Genomic DNA, 20,244 nt, shown 5'->3' on the forward strand with positions numbered 1-20,244 from the left:
TCAATATGAGGGGGAGATAAGAGGCCATAATATGAGGGGGAGATGAGAGGCCACAATATGAGGAGGAGATGAGAGACCACAATATGAGGGGGAGATGAGAGGCCACAATATGAGGAGGAGATGAGAGGCCACAATATGAGGGGGAGATGAGAGGCCATAATATGAGGAGGAGATGAGAGGCCACAATATGAGGGGGAGATAAGAGGCCATTATATGAGGGGGAGATGAGAGGCCACAATATGAGGAGGAGATGAGAGGCCACAATATGAGGGGGAGATGAGAGGCCATAATATGAGGAGGAGATGAGAGGCCATAATATGAGGGGGAGATGAGAGGCCACAATATGAGGGGGAGATGAGAGGCCACAATATGAGGGGGAGATGGGAGGCCACAATATGAGGGGGAGATGAGAGGCCACAATATGAGGAGGAGATGAGAGGCCATGAAAATGGTTGTTTTGATATATAGTACGTACAGTGTCGGGCATAGGGGGTGACTATGCTGATGCTTTTTTTTAGTGTAGCAGGGGATGTTTTTTATTATATTGGGAAATGTCAATGTATTTTTATGAATATTTGTTAATGTTTTTTTCTGTCGTTATTTTTACTATTTATGTCCCACATGAGATCATCAAAGACCCCATAGGAACATTTTCACTTTTTTTTTTTTTTACTTTATTCTTTTTCTTTTACAAGTTTCCCCTGTAACTGTGGCATCTAGTTACAGAGCCTTATTTACAGGTGAAATCCACCACCTGTCACTGTTGGTGCTGATCAGAGCTGTATTGGGTCTAAATTAGACCCAGCAGCTCTGGTTAACTCTTTAGAACCCAGTGGTCACGTGATGGCCGAGTCTATAGAGCCGATAGCAGTGCCGACTTACCATTTCTTTGCCCCCCAGAGTCACAGCACTGAGGGGCCCTTGGTGCTACTTATACAGGCAGCTCCCACTACATCAGTGCCGGACTTTTAGGAATTCTCGTGACATGATGTGAGATGATAGTCAAACCAGGAAGTTATTTTCAGAAGGCGAAAACTCCCAACTGTAGACATCGCTATTTCTATGTCACTGCATCACGTCTGTGCACTATATAGGGAGCTGGTTTGGCTGGATGAGAGGCCACGAACTTAAGGTCAGGAAGGGATTCGTTCTCCTTATTGAGGTCGGTTTTCCAGGCGTAAGGAGTCATAAAAGCCATGTGGTCTCTGCTGAGGATTCTGGGTAAGGAATATGCAAATACATTTTCCAGGGTGGGAAAAGGAAATGTATTCTTTCGGTGTTACTTTATTTGAGGCAGCTCCCTGTACATCAATGACTGCTTTTTTCTACTGATATCATGGCTTGTTTGTTTGATTTAATTGATTCTGGTGCTCGTGTAAGGAAAGGGTTAAGATTATGGTGATGTTGTATGTTCTTATTTTGTAGTCACGGACAATAAACTCAACATCTCTTTTATTTTAATGAGGTCATTGATCATTTCTACACCATAATTCTTAGTGTGACCCATATTACATTTATACCCCCCCCCCTAATTTATATACAGCCCCTCCTTATTAATGACGTCATATATTGTACATCACAGATGAACTTTGATATAGTATACAGCACCCAATTTATATACATCATCCTTTGTGCCACCTAATTTGTTTAAAAAGTTTGTAGCAACCCCTACATAACAACTATGTTCCACACTGTAATCCTAAATATTATATATACCCCATTATAAAACAGCATCATAATATATATACTATATCATCCAAAATTAAATATATATTGTTCATTAGTCATTGTTATAAATGGTGCTGCCCCTAACATATATAGAGCAGCCACCTTAATTATACAGAGTAGCCCATTAATTTATATGTATGCAGAACCTCCTAATTTATATATGCCACTTACTACTTTTTGTATGGCACCAACATCCCCTGTATAATTTATGTGCAGAATGAATATATACTACAATACCACTAGTCTTAGTAGCTCCATTACATTACTATATAGTACAGCAGCACCCCCTTGTTAGTGAATATATATTAGAATACCACTAGCCTCAGTAGCACCATTACATTACTATATAGTACAGCAGCACCCCCTTGTTAATGAATATATATTACAATACCACTAGCCTCAATAGCACCATTACATTACTATATAGTACAGCAGAACCCCTTGTTAATGAATATATATTACAATACCACTAGTCTCAGTAGCTCCATTACATTACTATGTAGTACAGCAGCACCCCTTGTTAATGAATATATATTACAATACCACTAGTCTCAGTAGCTCCATTACATTACTATATAGTACAGCAGCACCCCCTTGTTAATGAATAGATATTAGAATACCACTAGTCTCAGTAGCTCCATTACATTACTATATAGTACAGCAGCACCCCCTTGTTAATGAATAGATATTACAATACCACTAGTCTCAGTAGCTCCATTACATTAGTATATAGTACAGCAGCACCCCCCTCATTAATTAATATATAATAGAGCAGCACAATGCTCGTTAATATATATAGTACAGACATCCATTATTAATTAAAATATGGAGCACAGCAGAACCCCCTTATCGATACCATATTTTATATACGGTAGTTTTGTAGCAACAAAACATAGAATTTATTATTTTTTGGCATGGATGACCTTCTCAGAGATCCACAATATCAACTCACCTTATGATAGACAGGGTCTGAGATTCTAAATAGATAACATCACACAGCTCTTTCCTCCCAGAAGGGTTAACTAAACTAGCACAGTAAAAGAGAGTCCTTGACTGGTTGGAAAGAAAGCGGAGAAAAGGTTAAATAGTGAAACATCTCTCATTGGAGTCAGAACAGAGGAAAGATGGCAAAGCTTATCCTCCTCACGGGTAAGGAAATAGATGCAAGATACTATGGAAGTATAGAAGGATATTCCCATATTTATCCTCTAAAATCTCAGATAGAAAGACTTGTAGATTGTACTGTATTAATGAGAGGGAAGTAGCTCCAGGAGTCTCCAGAATTTGGTCTCTCTTTCTCCTAACATCTGGCATGGGGGAGCCTCATATACAGGCAGTCCCCAGGTTACGTACAAGATAGGTTCTGTAGGTGTGTTCTTAAGTTGAATTTGTATGTAAGTCGGAACTGTAGCTCCAGACAAAACTTTTTTGGTCTCTGTGACAATTGAATTCTAAAAATGTTGGGTCATCAGAACAAGAATAAACAATAAAGCTTCATTGCAGACGCCTGTGATAACTGTCACAGCTGATTACTGTAAAGTACAGTAAATTACCAACATCTAGAGGTTGGTTTGTAACTAGGGGTCGTCTGTAAGTCGGGTGTTCTTAAGTAGGGGACCGCCTGTATAAAATTCCTGAAAAAAATCTATTTTAAAATGTACCTCATCTTTTACGTTCCTAATCAATAGTGCAGGGGATAGTAGTAAACTTTGTGATATGTTTTGTTAAGGAATCAGTATCTGAAAGCGTCCAAGAAGTCTGAGAACAGGCAGACGAAGCGAAAGCTTCTAAGGACTTAACTCCTTACAAACCCAGATAATATATGAATGGATAATTCTGCTCTGAAAGGAGATAAGTTCTTGAATGTTATCTCAGTCTATAAGTAGTTAAGTCTTTAAAAACTTTAGCTACTTCTCCTTATCTGTCTGATGGGCTACAAAAATACGTGAAAGGAAAAAAACGGAAAACTCAAAACAATTTATTCTTTATTCAAATATATAACTATACATTTTTAACTTAAAAGTTGAGCTGTGTTTCAAGCTTAACATATTCTTTGACTTTACACATTTAGATGAATTCCTTGACACATTTAACCCTTAACTGGTAACTTAGGGTCTGCAATAATGTATTGTCTCTTTCAGAAATCAATAGTGCAGGTCATAATGGTAACCTATAATTCACTTTTGTTCCTGCACTGGGCAGTGTGTCTAAATCAGCTTTCCCTACTAACTCACACAGACAGCTGATAGATAAGAAGAAGCTGATACATTTTCTTTGACTTAAAGGGGTCTTCTCCTCTGGTCTGGGCATTCACATTCAGTTTAATTAATCTGCCATATATAAACATTCCTTCAATTAGATGTTATTAAAAAAATGTTTCTGTGTGAAGATAATTTCATTTGGTCCCTTAGAAACAAGACTGCGTCCTTGGATACGACCACCTCTGCTGGAGGGATTGCACAAAGAAACAAAAGGTTTCTGAATATTAAATGTCCGGGAGTAACTGCAGGTCGCACAGCCGTCCTGTGGTAATGATCGCTGAAGCCAGGAGGTCTGGCAGGACTCAATAGCGCATGTCTGGCCACCACTGCCAAAATGTGAGGTGGTCGTATCCGAGGAGGTTCTTGTTTCTAAGGGTCAACATGACTAAAGTTATGAGAAATTATCTTCACACAGGAACATTTTTTTTTAACATTTTTTTTTAATTACATCCAATTGAAGAAATGTTTACATATGGCAAATGAATTTAATTAAATGTAAATCCCCAGATGGGAATACCCCTTTAAGTTTATCCAATTACTAAATCTAAGAAGTTATATCCTTCCTGAGCTGAACTATCAAGGGAAATATTATCCTGATGTATAAGGAGTTAAGCTTTACACTCATCTCCTTATCTATATACTGTGTAGGGAAAGTAGGACATAGAATCATGTTTCTAATTTGTGTTACTAAAGTTTACTATCAATCTGCACTTACTGATTTCTGAATAAAAAAGGCTTCAAACATGTAGTTACACTTTAACTACTCTATATGTAAATATTACAAGTTTAACACATGATGGTCCAAAGGTTACCAAACACCACACTCTCTGATCTCATCCATATTACAATGGTCAAGCTGCATTTATTATACTTCAGTTTTCAGATTAGATACATTTATAATTTAGAGACATTTATGATACATTTGTAATAAGTAGAAATATCTGTGGGCTATTTGGATATTGGATTTTCCCCGCATCCCATATTCCTGGAGTAGAGGTGCTGTGTGTTTACTTGTAGCTCATACTTATACAGATACAAGTTTTCCCTGATATTCATCTTCCTTTGTCTTTAGAGATTACATTTAGTTTTTAGTTTGTGTTAATCACATATTTCATTCTAATTTTACTGCTCCTCTATTTATATCTTTACCATCCAAACCGAAAAAAAAGGAGACTTGTTCCCATTGTTCTACCGCTGCAAACATACAAAGAGAAATTTTTGGAAACAAGCATCACCAAAAGTTATTTGTTTAGGGGACTGAAAAGACCTTTTAAGGCTGCGTACACTTTTGACAACTCTTCTCATGACTGCATATTGTATTCTAACAATGGGGATGCATTAATAATTGATTAATCTTTGTGCCAGGCAGTTTGTATCATATAGTATCGTGCCACTAAAAATCTATCTTAGAAATATTTAGGCAGTCAATATCCTCTCTCCCCTCATGCAGGAGCCTCCGCTACAAGTCACAACATGCCAAGGAGATCAGTCATATCCATCTCACAGCAGACAGCTCACTGTGATATAGCTCACTATTGTATCCAACCATCAGCCACCTTTCTTCCCATCTCACAGCAGACAGCTCAGTGTGATACAGCTCACTATTGTTGTATCCAACCATCAGCTATGTCTCCTCCCATCTCACAGCACACAGCTCACTGTGAAACAGCTCAATACTGTTGTATCCAACCACCAGCCACTTTTCTTCCAATCTCACAGCAAACAGCTCAGTGTGATACAGCTCAATACTGTTGTATCCCTTCCTCAGCCACTTTTCTTCCCATCTCACAGCAGACAGCTCAGTGTGACACAGCTCAATACTGTTGTATCCCTTCCTCAGCCACTTTTCTTCCCATCTCACAGCACACAGCTCAGTGTGATACAGCTCACCATTGTTGTATCCAATCATCAGCTATGTCTACTCCCATCTCACAGCACACAGCTTACTGTGAAACAGCTCAATACTGTTGTATCCAACCATCAGCCATGTCTCCTCCCATCTCACAGCAGACAGCTCAGTTTGATACAGCTCAATACTGTTGTATCCAACCACCAGTCACTTTTCTTCCAATCTCACAGCAAACAGCTCAGTGTGATACAGCTCAATACTGTTGTATCCCTTCCTCAGCCACTTTTCTTCCAATCTCACAGCAGACAGCTCAGTACTCAATACTATTGTATCCTTACATCAGCCAAACCTCTCATCTTACTGCATACAGCTCATTGTGATAAAGCTCAATATTGTTGTATCCTTCACCCTTTTTGATCCCATCTCACAGCAGACAGCTCAGCATCATACATACCATAATGACCATCATGAACTACAAGTACCTACAATCACTAATTATTATGTTGCATATAAATAAGTGAATAGACATATACTCATTCAACCCTGAGAAAGTCCCGAGCAGGTGGGGATATGCGTGGATCTCCCGAGTCCCCCACAATCAACTTTCCTGTCAGTTACTATATATTACAGCCTGGTATAGATGTATTTGTTTAGCTTGTGATCATCTAATGCTTTATTATGTATGGTATGTAGAGCTATACATATACTGTATTGATATTCTACATTGATTTCAGTAATGTATTACATGCATAGGCACATAACACAAGAGGAGTCACACAGGGTCATATTCAGACCTGGTTTTGGCGTTAGGCTGCTCATTGACTAGACACATCAGATGATTATAGAATATTGTTCACATTACACAGAGATTTTAAAGTGCAAGATCTTATTGTGATGCAGGTGGGGGGAATAGTCACAGAATCTATTTATTGCTGAAAAAAGAAGAGTTGTGTTTTTAAAAGTTTTTAATGTATATTCAAAAACTTAGTTATATTATTAGGTATTATTCCATTCCATTTGTACACACCAACCTTTCTTGAAAATGTTGCATAGAGTTTTTCAGGTATAAAACATTATTGGCTATTACATTATTGTTTGATTTAAATATATCAGTACTGTTGTATCTCTATCTCAGCCACATCCCCTTCCCTCCTATCTCACAGCCGACAGCTCAGTGTGATACAGCTCATGACTGTTGTATCCCTCTCTCAGCCACGGCCCCTTCCCTCCCATTGGACAGCAGACAGTTAACTACTGTTGCATCCCTCCCTCAGCCATGTCTTCCCATCTCAGAGCAGACAGCTCAGGGGTACACTACTGTTTTATCCCTCTGTCATCCACACCTCTCCATCTCACAGCAGTAAGCTCAGTGTGATACAGCTCAATACTGTTGTATCCCTCAGTCAGCCATACTCCTTTCTTTCCTATCTCACAGCAGACAGCTCAGTGTAATGCAGCTCAATACTGTTGTATTCCTCTGTCAGCTATACTCCTTTCCCTCCTATCTCACAGCAGAAAGCTCAGTGTGATACAGCTCAATACTGCTGTATCCCTCCGTCAGCCATACTCCTTTCCCTTCTATCTCACAGCAGACAGCTCAGTCTGATACAGCTGAATGCATCCCTCAGTCACACCTTTGCGTTTGGCCATGCGTTTGGCCATGTCTCCTCTACTGTGTGTAATACCTACTGCTTATTCTCCTCACTGTAAGTGTCAGTAGATAAATCTCTATCTTTCTAAGTGTTTGTATATCAGTATAACACAAGTACAAGGGAAGCTCAATAAAAAAAAAGATAATTTTGTTCTTTTTTTAACTTACATGTATTAAAGTGGTCACAATTCCTGTCTTTTAGGGCTGGCATTGGTGATGAACGCTCAGCTAGGTAAGTCTTAGGCTGGAACATGTAAATGGAGCAGTTACTATATGTATATGTGTACTATTTCAATTACTGCTGATATTGGAGATAATAGAGACCTGTGTAAGGTGTCACTTTTTTGCAGTATGAGATGATGTTTTCATTGATACCATTGTGAAATCTGTGACACCTTTTTATAAGTTTTAATTAAAAATTTCATAGGCTGTAAAATGGCAAAAAAAAGTGGCGAATGTGGATTTTATCTTTTATCCTTTACACGTTCACTGGGATGGGATAATAATTTTTTATTGTCATGGATCAGGCATTTTGGGTTATGGAAATGAGCATTCATAGAAATCATGGACAAAAAACACAATGAAACTAGTAAAAAACACACAATAAAACCCACTCTGAATCGTATAAACTAGAACCTGAAGTTTTTTTTGTGCTTTATGAACTGGTTATTCTGTCTGTGATGATTTTTTAATAACATTTCTTCAATAAAACCTGCAATTTTTTACAAATTTTTTTACCGTAAATACTCGAGTATAAGCCGACCTGCGTATAAGCCGAGATCCCTAATTTTACCACCAAAAACTGGGAAAACCTATTGAATCGAGTATAAGCCAAGGTTGGGAAATGCATTGTTCACAGCCTCCCAGTAAATAACCCGCCTACCCCCTGTAGTATATAGCCAGTCCCCTGTAGTATACAGCCAGCCTGCCCCCTGTAGTATACAGCCAGCCCAGCCTGCCCCCTGTAGTATACAGCCAGCCCAGCCTGCCACCTGTAGTATACAGCCCAGTCTACCCCTTGTAGTATACAGCCCAGCCTGCCCCCTGTAGTATACCAACCAGCCTGCCCTGTAGTATACAGCCAGACCCATGTAGTATACAGCCAGCTAGCCCCCTGTAGTATACAGCCCAGCCTGTCCCCTGTAGTATACAGCCAGCCCAGCCTGCCCCCTGTAGTATACAGCCCAGCCCAGCCTGCTCCCTGTGGTATACAGCCCAGCCCAGCCTAGCCTGCCCCCTGTAGTATACAGCCCAGCTCAGCCCGCCCCCTGTAGTATACAGCCCAGCCTGCCCCCTGTAGTATACAGCCCAGCTCAGCCCGCCCCCTGTAGTATACAGCCCAGCCTGCCCCCTGTAGTATACAGCCCAGCCTGCCCCCTGTAGTATACAGCCCAGCTCAGCCCGCCCCCTGTAGTATACAGCCCAGCCTGTCCCCTGTAGTATACAGCCAGCCCAGCCTGCCCCCTGTAGTATACAGCCCAGCCTGCCCCCTGTAGTATACAGCCCAGCTCAGCCCGCCCCCTGTAGTATACAGCCCAGCCTGCCCCCTGTAGTATACAGCCCAGCCTGCCCCCTGTAGTATACAGCCCAGCTCAGCCCGCCCCCTGTAGTATACAGCCCAGCCTGTCCCCTGTAGTATACAGCCAGCCCAGCCTGCCCCCTGTAGGGTACAGCCAGCCTGCCCCCTGTAGTATACAGCCCAGCCTCCGCGGCCCCCTGATGTCAGCGCGGCTCCCAATGTCATCGCGGCTCGCTTCTTACTTCTTCCGTAACAGCCTGCTGGGCATTTTGTGCTGAAAAACTAGGCTTATACAAGAGTATGTATGGTAAATGTAGATCTTGTTTTTTTTTTTTGTTTTTTTTAGTGTCCACTTCTGTACATAACCCCCTCACATGGCTTGCGTCCATGTGAATTTGAGAAATTTGCAACAAAATGTGGACCTTGTATCGAGCTGGTATTGGATCTTGTTCTATAGAAACAAGAGTAAGAGTCAGGTTTGGGCACCTTCTCCCCACCCAAAAAATATATTGTACTTCATTGGGCCAGATTCTTGGCGTACAGGCAGGAATTGTGACTATTAACCCTTCATACCAACTCAAGCCTTGGAGAAGACGATTATGGCAGGACCAAAGTGTGGTTGTTGTATTCGACCATGACCAAGCGGTTATGGTCAAATTCAACAACGACAATTTGGTCCGGCAGATACCTCTGCTTTACGGAAGCTCGGGAACCCTCTCAATATGTCCTTTGTGTCCGTCATGTACACTATCAACCTTTTAGTATCACCTCACACAGGAGAGTGAAGAAAACCAGTGCAGTATATAGAGAAGTCTGTATGGAGTGAGGAGAATATGTGGTACTTAGATATACAACTAGTTTTACAATGTCTATGTGTCTTCTTGTACAGATGTGCTACTTCTTACTTCTTCTAGGCTCGTCCTATGTTCTGACCTGCTATTTCACCAACTGGTCCCAGTACAGATCCGGAGTGGGGAAGTTCGTCCCAGAAAACATTGACCCCTGCCTGTGTACTCACCTGATATACGCCTTTGCCGGCATGGCCAAGCATGAGCTTACCACCTTCGAATGGAATGACGTCACCCTGTACGCCTCCTTCCAACAGCTGAAAAATAAGTAAGTGGTTATGTAATGGATTGTCTTATATTGGAGGACTGGGATGTATAAACATCTTCTAGTCTTTCATTTTGGGAATTATTTAATCCTAATTAGAGATGATCAGACCTGATGTTTGTGTCCGGGTTCGGGGTTCGGACACATTGCCAGCCGAACAGCTGACCCGGCAAATTTTCAGGACGGGCTGTTTGGCTGCCGATCTGGCAATATGTTTGGGTTGCACGACCAAACCCAAACTTCGAATGTAAACCTCAGGTCCGCTCATCTCTAATCCTAATATATCAAACTTTAAAGATCAATCTTGTTCAGAATGTAAAATATAAAAATACTGATCATAAACTGACCATTCTAGTGAATTTATATTGCAAAATATCACCCACAAAGGAGCGAACCGTGACTGCCGGGGTCTAACTGGCTTTGGGGAGCTATAGCCCTGGAGAAGAGTGGTCTATGGTCCATCAGGTGGTCATGGTGACCATCTCATGGCTCATATTAACTCTCCTAAACCCGTCAGAGCTGACAGGAAGGCTACAAGAAAGGGGTCTGCAGGGCCATAAGGATCCCCTTGGGGCATTCCAGGCTAAGAACCATAAAACAAACTATGGTTGATATCATACAAGGGCGGCTCCTGTTGGTAATGCGGATAGCCCAGGGATACACATAGAAAACGATGATTCAAACTCAAGGAACTTTATCCCAGTCTAAGAACCATAAAACAAACTATGGTTGATATCAGACAGGGCTGAGGTAGGACTGTCCTTAGGCTCCAGATAACTTCCTCAGCCTATGAAAGGCTCAGCCCCATAGCGGGGTTCCTTCCCCTTATACACACAATAAGACACTAGAAGGTAAGTCAGTGACTATAGTAATAATCGGACATGGCAGGTATTCACAGGTGTCATGTCTTCTCAATTGGTTCAAGAACTTCTCCCAGCTGTGACTTAATTATGCAGAATGTGCCAACAGCTGTCTTCATCTCTGTTCAGCACATGTCCACACTGCGCCCCTAAAGATACTATGACATTTTAATGTCACCTATATAACAAAACTGGATTCCTAAACTATATATACCCCTCACAACACGAGAGACCATGCTGTGCCCCCTCGTATATCATTCACTGAATGGTTCCTCCAACTTATATATTCTCGTCTTCTGCCGGGGTGCGGCAAGACAATACAGACAGCACAATATGATCACATCTTGATCAAAGGACTCTTGACGCAACCCAGGATCCAGTGACCAGTCTTGTCAACCTGAAACTACAGAGGTTACTCAGAAAACTTTTTTAGTTCAATTTCACCACAATCATAGCCAGGACTAGTAGTTATGGACGTCCATTTGTTGGATTGGCTGTTTGGCCAATAATGTGGCAATATGTCCAGACGGCTGAAACCAAATCCTGAACTTAAACATCAGGTCCTTTCATCTCTACCGGGGACCCATAAAACATTGATGTTTTCTGCATTATGACTCTACACGATGAAATAATTACATGTATTTGCTCATTGTAGGAACAAGAACCTGAAGACTCTTCTGGCCATTGGAGGTTGGAACTTTGGTTCTGCTCCGTGAGTAGTAAATAATTTCTGACGCTCGGCTGCAACTGGATGAGTTTTTTCTGGAAATGAAACATTTTTTTTTCCATACATGATTTTAGTTTCACCGCGATGGTTTCTACTGCCCAGAACCGGAAAACCTTCATCACATCGGTGATCAAGTTCCTGCGTCTTCATGGCTTTGATGGGCTTGACCTCGACTGGGAATATCCGGGCAACGAAGCTCAGAACAAAAAGCTGTTTACCACTCTGGTCCAGGTAATGGTTTATGGCTTTTATTATTTCTCTTTTTATAGATTTATACTTAGGTTTTATTGAATATAGTGGAATATTTACAGGAAACAAGAGCAGCTTTCGAGGCAGAGGCTTCCCAAACCAACAGACCGAGACTCATGATAACGGCTGCCGTGGCTGCCGGGATCTCGAATATTCAGGCCGGTTACGAGATCCCGGACTTGGCTAAGTAAGTAAATGCAACCGGACCATACATGAAGACTATTAAGATGTAGACTGCAGAAAACCACCTGATGAAGGCCTCCCTTTGGTGGTAATAACTAGGCTATGACATATACTATCAAACCGGTAAAGGAGGGGGGGTACCTGTAGATTCAAATGTAAAAACTTTAAAATATTTTGTCACAATTTAAGTAATTTTGGAAAAAACTGTTTGGGGACTGGGACGGAAGTGACAAAACAAATTAAAGTGGTGAATTATCATGACTTCCCCCCCCCCTGGGACACATCTACATAATGGGGAGTGAGTGGTGAGGAGGCGGAGAGTGGGCGGATGCGGGGACTAATAGGGATCTAATACATTTTCAATACAATAGTTCAGTACACAGTATTGGTTCAAAGACCGTAGGGGGGGGGGGGGGGGGACCTAAAACAATTGTAAAGAAAAAATAAAAATATAGTAAAAATTAAAAAAAAAAATTAATAAAAGTTTAAATAAATATATATAAATATAAAATATAAAAAAATAAATAAATAACGCAATAATTAATAACTACACAGTGACCTAAAATGCTCGATATATCACAAATAAAAATGATTATTCCTGCTGATGTAAAGAAAAGATGACATTTCTGAATTGACACTTTTTCACTTTTTCTCTATAAATAAAAAAATTTAATAAAAAATGTATCCCAATGTTTTGTGATCCCCAAAGTGGTATCAATGAAGATGTCAGCTTGTGGCATTAAAAAGTGACACCTTACACATCTCCGGACACCGAAGTATGGAAAACTTATTGGCTTCAGAAGATGCTGAATACAAAGTATTTTATTTTTTAAAGGATTTAATTTTTTTTAGGGTTTAAAGCCACAACAAAACAAAATATCTAAATGTGTCATCTACTCGATCTCATATTTGAATCGCACGGTAAAATGTAAATCCCCTCGAAAATGGAACAAATGTGTTTCTTTCGTCAGTTGCGCTGCATTTGGATTTCTAGCTTCCTAGTACATGACATGCAATATTAAAGGACATCTACCACCAGGGTGAAGGAATGTAAACCAAGCACACTGACATACTGGTGTACGCCCCCTCTGCCAGGACTTGCTCTTCTTTATGCTTCCTACGCCCTTTTGTTAAGAAAAAAAAGGCTTTAAATATTATGCAAATGAGCCTAAGAGGCTTCAGGCTCCATTAACACCTATAGAACTGGGAGCCTCTCATTTGCATAATTATAAAAGCGTTGTTTTGTAAAAACCAGGGCATAAGAAGCTAAAAGAAGAGCAGATCTTGCCAGAGGGGGTGCACACCAGTATGTCAGTGTGCTTGGTCTACAATCCTTCATCCTGGTGGTAGATATCCTTTAACCACTGACTCTAGGAAGTAAAAAATGTCTTGCAGATAATGAGACTCATAAATCTTTGACAAATGAAAAAGTTATGGTTTTCGGAATGTGGGAAAACGGAAATCCAAAAAGAAAACAAAGGAGCAGGTTGTTATGGGGTTTAATGGTTTCCTGTTTTGTAGGGTTTTGGATTACATCCACGTGATGACCTACGATTTGCATGGATCTTGGGATGGAGTTACAGGACTGAACAGCCCCCTGTATTCTGGCTCCAGTCCACAACTCACTGTGGTTAGTATTGTATGTTTTTGTATATATATAGTGATATGTTATATATATATATATATATATATATATAGAGAGAGTGATGTTATATATAGAGAGAGTGAGATATTGGGGGTCATTTACTAAGGGCCCGGTTCGGGTTTTCCCAACGTGTTACCCGAATATTTCCGATTTGCGCCGATTTTTCCTGTATTGCCCCGGGATTTTGGTGCACGCGATCGGATTGTGGCGCATCGGCGCTGGCATGCACGCAACGGAAATCAAGGGGCGTGGCCGAACGAAAACCCGACGGATTTGGAAAAACCGCCGCATTTAAAAAACAAAAAGTGTCGTGGAACTTGCACTTACCTTCACCAGGAATAGGCCGGTGAACTTGAGTGCATTCCGATGCTCTTCAGCGCAGCAGCGCCACCTGGTGGACATCGGAGGAACTACCTTAATGAATCCCGGCCGGACCCGAATCCACTGCAGAGAACGCCCTGCTGGATCGCGAATGGGCCGAGTAAGTAAATCTGCCCCATTGAGATGTATGATAGTTTTGTAATTGTGGAATCTCCTCCCTGAATATATTCACACGATCGTTGGGAAATTCTCTCCCCATGTTACGGCGCCGTGCGCCATGGTCACCCCTCCGCCTCTCCATGGTGCCGGACGTGCTACGCCCCGGTGGACATACGTTCCTGTAAATGCAGCCTTAGTGATGAGCTGACCCGTTGATGAGCTGACCCATTGAAATTTGGGTTGGGCGGAATTTATAAAAGTATTTTAAAAACCTGTAAGGTACCGAAACTGGACCTCAACCAGTTACTTCTGCTATCGGGCACCATTTGCAGGTGTTAACAGTTTCAAGGCTGATGAAAAAGTCACCTGCACCATTTGAAATACCTGGGACCGAATTTTTTGGCACTGACCTGCTCACAGTCTTGGTGTGGCTCGTTACTTCCAATGACGTCATCGGGGATCGGTGATCCTCCCCAAAGTGACGGCACGTGCGGCCACGGGTACTTATAATGGCGCTATTGACTTTGCCAGAGGGTTTTAAAGAGTTGACGCCGACGGTCATTGTCAGCACCGATCGTGGGCATTAGCTGTGAGGGGATTGGTTGACTCAAATCCGGCCCCGCCCTCTCACACTTCTCATGAAGTTCAGGTCTGGAGGATCTGTATCTGCAAAGTTCAGAACTAACTTTAGCTTTGTGGCTCAGGTCCACTCATCATTACATAATTACATTACAACCTGAGATTTATGGAAGCCACAGTCCGCTATGTAATATATTATATCTCTATAACTTTTAGGATTACGCGGTGAAGTACTGGCTGAGCAATGGCGCCCCGGCTTCTAAACTTGTGGTTGGATTCCCAACCTATGGACGAAGTTTTGCTCTGAAAAATCCTTCTGACAATGGCATTGGCGCTCCTACTTCTGGACCTGGTTCTGCCGGACCTCACACTAAGGAATCCGGATTCTCTGCCTACTATGAAGTAAGTATGAAAACCAAATAACAAAATCTTTGAGGTACAAATAATCCTCCAAGGGATATTCCGGGAATATGAACATCTGATACAATGAGCCATAATGCTATAAATGAATGAATACAACAAAACTCAATGGGGGTCATTTACTAAGGGCCCGATTCGCGTTTTCCCGACGTGTTACCCGAATATTTCCGATTTGCGCCGATTTCCCCTGAATTGCCCCGGGATTTTGGCGCACGCGATCAGAATGTGGCGCATCGGCGCTGGCATGCACGCGACGGAAATCGGGGGCGTGGCCGAACGAAAACCCTACGTATTCGGAAAAACCGCCGTATTTAAAAAAAAAAAGTGTTGCGGAAGTTGCACTTACCTTCAATAGGAATAGGCCGGTGAACTTGAGTGCATTTCGGCGGGCCTCGGGGAACTTCAGCGCAGCAGCGCCACCTGGTGGATGTCGGAGGAACTACCTTAGTGAATCCCGGCCGGACCCGAATCCACTGCAGAGAACAAGCCGCTGGATCGCCAATGGACCGGGTAATAATAATAATAATAATAATAATAATTCTTTATTTATATAGCGCACACAGATTACGGGTAAGTAAATCTGCCCCAATGGCCTCAAAAATAGTGCAGTCTGTACTATGTGGAGTATGCCTGTAGAGGGCGCAGTGTGCAACAGATTCATGAAATATATCACACGGTCTTCATGGATCTGGCGCCCCCTGCACTGCTCCGGCAGAATGCACCTTTTTTTTGGCACACTTTGTTCCCAGAGTTACTTTAGGTGACATTTTATCTGTCTTGTCGGACACAGAGCAGCCGCAACACAAAACTGGTGCGGACACTTCTTAAATACATGTACAAGCTGTTTGCACGTTCTTCCTAGTGCAAAGTCAGATAGGAAACTGGAGTAAACACTTTAATGAATGTTGGCCAGAGTCATTAATCACAAAAGTTTATACGGTTTGTTTTAATGATTCGCTAAATTTTATGGGGTTTCTAAAGTAGGTGCAGTTGTCTACAAGATGGCTGCCACAAGACACTACAACTCCCATGACCCCTCAGTTCTTAGTAACAGCTCCTCCCTCTTATGCTCTGCTCTCAGTAATAATGAAACAGACTGTGCTGCTCTGTTATCATAGTAATGATGTGTAACTGCCTTCACTGCACATTACCTCACTGAGATGACGCCTCACCACAACACCGGCCATACTGGGTGCACTGCAACCAACCAACTACAGCCAAACATAGTGGTGATCACATGACCTGCCCAGGCAGGTGTAGGACGTGTGATGTGGACATGTGACCAGTGGCCATCTTTGGTCCTGTGTCTCCTCCATGTGGACAAAATCAATGGATTGATTAAAGGGCCAGTGGGAAAATATGCAAAGTTTTCCAGGATGGTATAAGGAAAACCACGCCTCTTTTAGCTCCTTGTAAGGCAGCTCCCTTGACATCAAGCATGACCTTCAGAAAGCCTAATGACATGATGCGGGATGAAAACCAAACCAGTAGATCTATTCCAGAAGGAACAGACTCCCAACTGTAGACAGCGCTGTATGATGTTTTGGCCTGATTGGGTCTCATCAGTACAGTGGAGGGAACTGGTTTGGCTGGGAGAGAGGCTTGTAGCATTTTAATTCTTCATTACAGTGAAAGTCCATGGCAAAATATTAAACAACCACTAATTACATATTACTTTATATTTTAAGGACCCATTTGTATATGAATTATACTTATTCTTGGAATACTTGTCATCTCAAGGGAAAAGTAACTCTTTTCAGCTCATTTGCATATAACTTTAGAGCAGATTTTTATTTTATAGGTAAATGGATGAGATTTCAAATAAAAGAGGGAATTCTAGAAATGACAGTTTAGTGGGGTAACATCTGGTTCCCTTTAACGATGCTTAGACTTAGATGACTTCACCCGGAGCAGACATCTATGCGATGTATGAAAGAATTTGATACAATCCCAGTTTCTTTGTTTCTGTAGATTTGTACCTTCCTACAGAATGGAGCAACTGATACCTGGTCTTCTGTGGAAAATGCCCCCTATGCCTACGAGGGGAGTTACTGGGTGGGATACGACAATCAGAGGAGTTTCCAAATAAAGGTAAGTACCAAAAAGAAAAATGTAATAAAAGAAAACCATAAGAAGGAAACATGTGGAGAGAAGAAGATCCAGACCTCACATCCACACGTTATACAATGATCTATTGTCTCTAGGTTACATTAAAGGGAACCTGTCACCAGAGACCTCATTTTCACTACAGACAGGTTACAGAAACCCATTAAACCTGAATTGCACATCTGCCTTTCTGCTTTCTTCTGGCATTTGCATTACAATATAATTGTGTATTATAACTTACCTTGCACCCTGACAGAATCCTCTTTGTACTCCCAGGGGTTGGGCTTCGGTTTGGATGCATTTCAAAAAACAACACGTGACTTGTCTGTGCTGCAGACTCCTCAGCTCTCAGCCCCCACCTTTTGTGCTCCTGTACAGCTCCTCCCTCTCCCACTGATGTATTCTCACCAGGCTGTGAGCTCTGCGAAGGAACAGGTGGGAGGAGCTGTACAGGAGCACAAAGGTGGGGGCTGAGAGCTGAGGAGTCTGCAGCACAGAGAAGTCACGTGTTGTTTTTTGAAATGCATCCAATCGAAGCCCAACCCCTGGGACTACAAAGAAGATTCTGTCAGGGTGCAAGGTAAGTTATAATACACAATTATTTTGTAATGCAAATGTGTAGAAAGGAAGAAAGGCAGATTCACATTGTAGGTGTTCTGGGCTTCTGCAACATGTCTTTAACGAAAATGAGGTCCCTAGTGACAGGTTCCCTTTAACAAAACGGACTTAAGGGTCTTAATTTCATTTGGATCAAATTCCTTGAGCCACTAACATCTTCATGGTGACCTCATTTAAGTGGATCCCTAGTGGCTGCATTGTGTAATGTGTGGGTGGGTGTCCAGAATTTCTATCTCTGTGCTGTATAGTAAGATAACGTGTAGATTTCCCATTTCTAATGTATAGGCTGAATGGCTGAAGAAGAATAACTTTGCCGGGGCGATGGTTTGGGCAATCGATTTGGATGATTTCACTGGTAGTTTCTGTAACCAGGGCAAATACCCTCTAATCTCCAAGCTGAAGAGCACTCTAGGCATCCAAGGTAAGTATCATGTTCACATGCACTGGACACGTATTGTCATTAACGTTGTGAAAATGTAGCAGTTTTGAGCAGACTGCATGAACTTAGTGACGACAATCCTGCCAAACCCATCGGGACTGACAGGCGCACTACAAGGAGGCGGAGCCACTTGGGGATGTTCCTAGGTGCCCCTAGGCTTGACTACGACTGGATTAGGCTTCTGCTGCGTTCTCCATTCAGCACTTTCCTCTGATACTCTACATTTTAGCACAAGAACCAGGGAGACTCTGGAATAGAAAGTTCTGAAAGGCCAGACAATTAGGGAGCCTGTCTGCTACCAGGTGACATCAGCAAATAGTAAACAGAAATAAACATGCAACATCAAAAATAATAAATAACATATAGCAAATAAATGGCAGTAGGTGGTGATGGTACCCCCCTTGCTCACTCTGCAAGTTGTTATAATGCTATAATTAACATGATTTAAATGATAAAATAATATTAGATAAACAATTAATACAATTCCTTTTTGTTTTGTAGGATGCTCTGGTAGCTCAGGAGGAAGCCCTGGAGGCAGCTCAGGGAGGACACCAGGAGAAAACTCGGGAGACAGCCCCGGCAGCAGCTCAGGAGGAAGCCCCGGCGGGAGCTCAGGAGGAAGCCCCGGGGGTAGCTCAGGAGGAACCCCTGGAGGGAGCTCAGGAGGAAGCCCCGGGGGTAGCTCAGGAGGAACCCCTGGAGGGAGCTCAGGAGGAAGCCCTGGCGGTGGCTCAGGAGAAAGCCCCGGCGGTAGCTCAGGAGGAAGCCCTGGTAGCAGCTCAGGAGGAAGCCTTGGCGGTAGCTCAGGAGGAAGCCCTGGCGGTAGCTCAGGAGGAAGCCCTGGCGGTAGCTCAGGAGGAAGCCCTGGCGGTAGCTCAGGAGGAAGCCCTGGCGGTAGCTCAGGAGGAAGCCCTGGCGGTAGCTCAGGAGGAAGCCCTGGTAGCAGCTCAGGAGGAAGCCCCAGAGGTAGCGAGTTCTGTGTTGGCAAAGATGATGGACTCTACCCTGTGGGTGGAGACAAAAATGCTTTCTGGCACTGCTTTAATGGCTTCTCTTACCGAAGAGTCTGCCCTCCTGGCCTGGTGTATAACCCCAGCTGTCACTGCTGTGACCGGGCCCAGAAAATATAAGTAACTACTAGAGATGAGAAAGAACATAAAACTGAATTGTTACAACTTCCGCAATAAACAAGTTTATCCCCAATTAGGGATAATCTCTGCTTCCAGATTTCTGCATGGTGCCTCCCCCCTCCCCTTTACAAATGATAGACATATTTGTATACACACATGTTTATGCAATCACACGCTTATATACACACACACATATATATATATATATATATATATATATATATATATATATATATATATATATATGTGACTGATGTATAAATAATGTGACTGATGTCTGTGCATAGCACTCTGTGGACCCATTGAGACCCGGCACCCGTTTTTGAGACAATAGTCTCGTATTTATTATACACTGCATGGTTCTCCCTTTCACAAGATGGCGTCACGTGACTGCCAGCTCTGTTTATATGAGTCACATGATTGTGTCAGAGGCGGTGCTCCATGGGGGCACGCCACTATTCCACATCCTGCCAGCTACTGATCCTTAGGTAGGCGCCAGATCTTCCTTTTATTATGCACATGACTGCACTAGGTCTCTAACTTAATGTTTATATGTAATTGTAAAGTCCTTTTTGTATTCAAATATGTGATTTAAACTTGGTATTGCTGTGATCACATGACCTGTAAGATGATGTCACTTCCTGTGTATTTTGTATACATTTTTCACTGTGTTACATGCACCTTTGC

At 42.3% G+C, this 20,244-nt stretch overlaps 1 protein-coding gene across 2 annotated transcripts; it reads left to right on the top strand.

Moving 5' to 3' along the window:
• The first annotated feature begins 1,072 nt into the window (after window positions 1–1,072).
• On the top strand, window positions 1,073–19,616 carry LOC140119610 (acidic mammalian chitinase-like). Of its 2 annotated transcripts, none has more exons than XM_072138832.1 (11): window positions 1,073–1,221; window positions 7,692–7,721; window positions 9,923–10,124; window positions 11,637–11,693; window positions 11,783–11,939; window positions 12,020–12,144; window positions 13,662–13,770; window positions 15,061–15,246; window positions 17,236–17,355; window positions 18,274–18,409; window positions 18,929–19,616. In XM_072138832.1, the coding sequence occupies exons 1-11, from the start codon at window positions 1,197–1,199 to the stop codon at window positions 19,555–19,557; spliced, it is 1,776 nt and encodes a 591-aa protein (XP_071994933.1). In that variant the 5' UTR covers window positions 1,073–1,196; the 3' UTR covers window positions 19,558–19,616. The 2 variants fall into 2 exon arrangements, with proteins under 2 accessions (XP_071994933.1, XP_071994930.1); XM_072138829.1 differs by lacking the exon at window positions 1,073–1,221 and adding an exon at window positions 2,791–2,877.
• The last annotated feature ends 628 nt before the right edge of the window (window positions 19,617–20,244 follow it).

Source organism: Engystomops pustulosus, chromosome 2 (assembly GCF_040894005.1).
Source record: "Engystomops pustulosus chromosome 2, aEngPut4.maternal, whole genome shotgun sequence".
Lineage (NCBI taxonomy): Eukaryota > Metazoa > Chordata > Amphibia > Anura > Leptodactylidae > Engystomops > Engystomops pustulosus.

Coding starts and splice junctions, on each gene's coding strand:
- LOC140119610 (XM_072138832.1), top strand. CDS start 1,197: ATGTGGTCTCTGCTGAGGATTCTGG. Junction 1,222..7,691: donor GTCTCTGCTGAGGATTCTGG/GTAAGGAATATG, acceptor CCTGTCTTTTAG/GGCTGGCATTGGTGATGAAC. Junction 13,771..15,060: donor CCAGTCCACAACTCACTGTG/GTTAGTATTGTA, acceptor TATAACTTTTAG/GATTACGCGGTGAAGTACTG.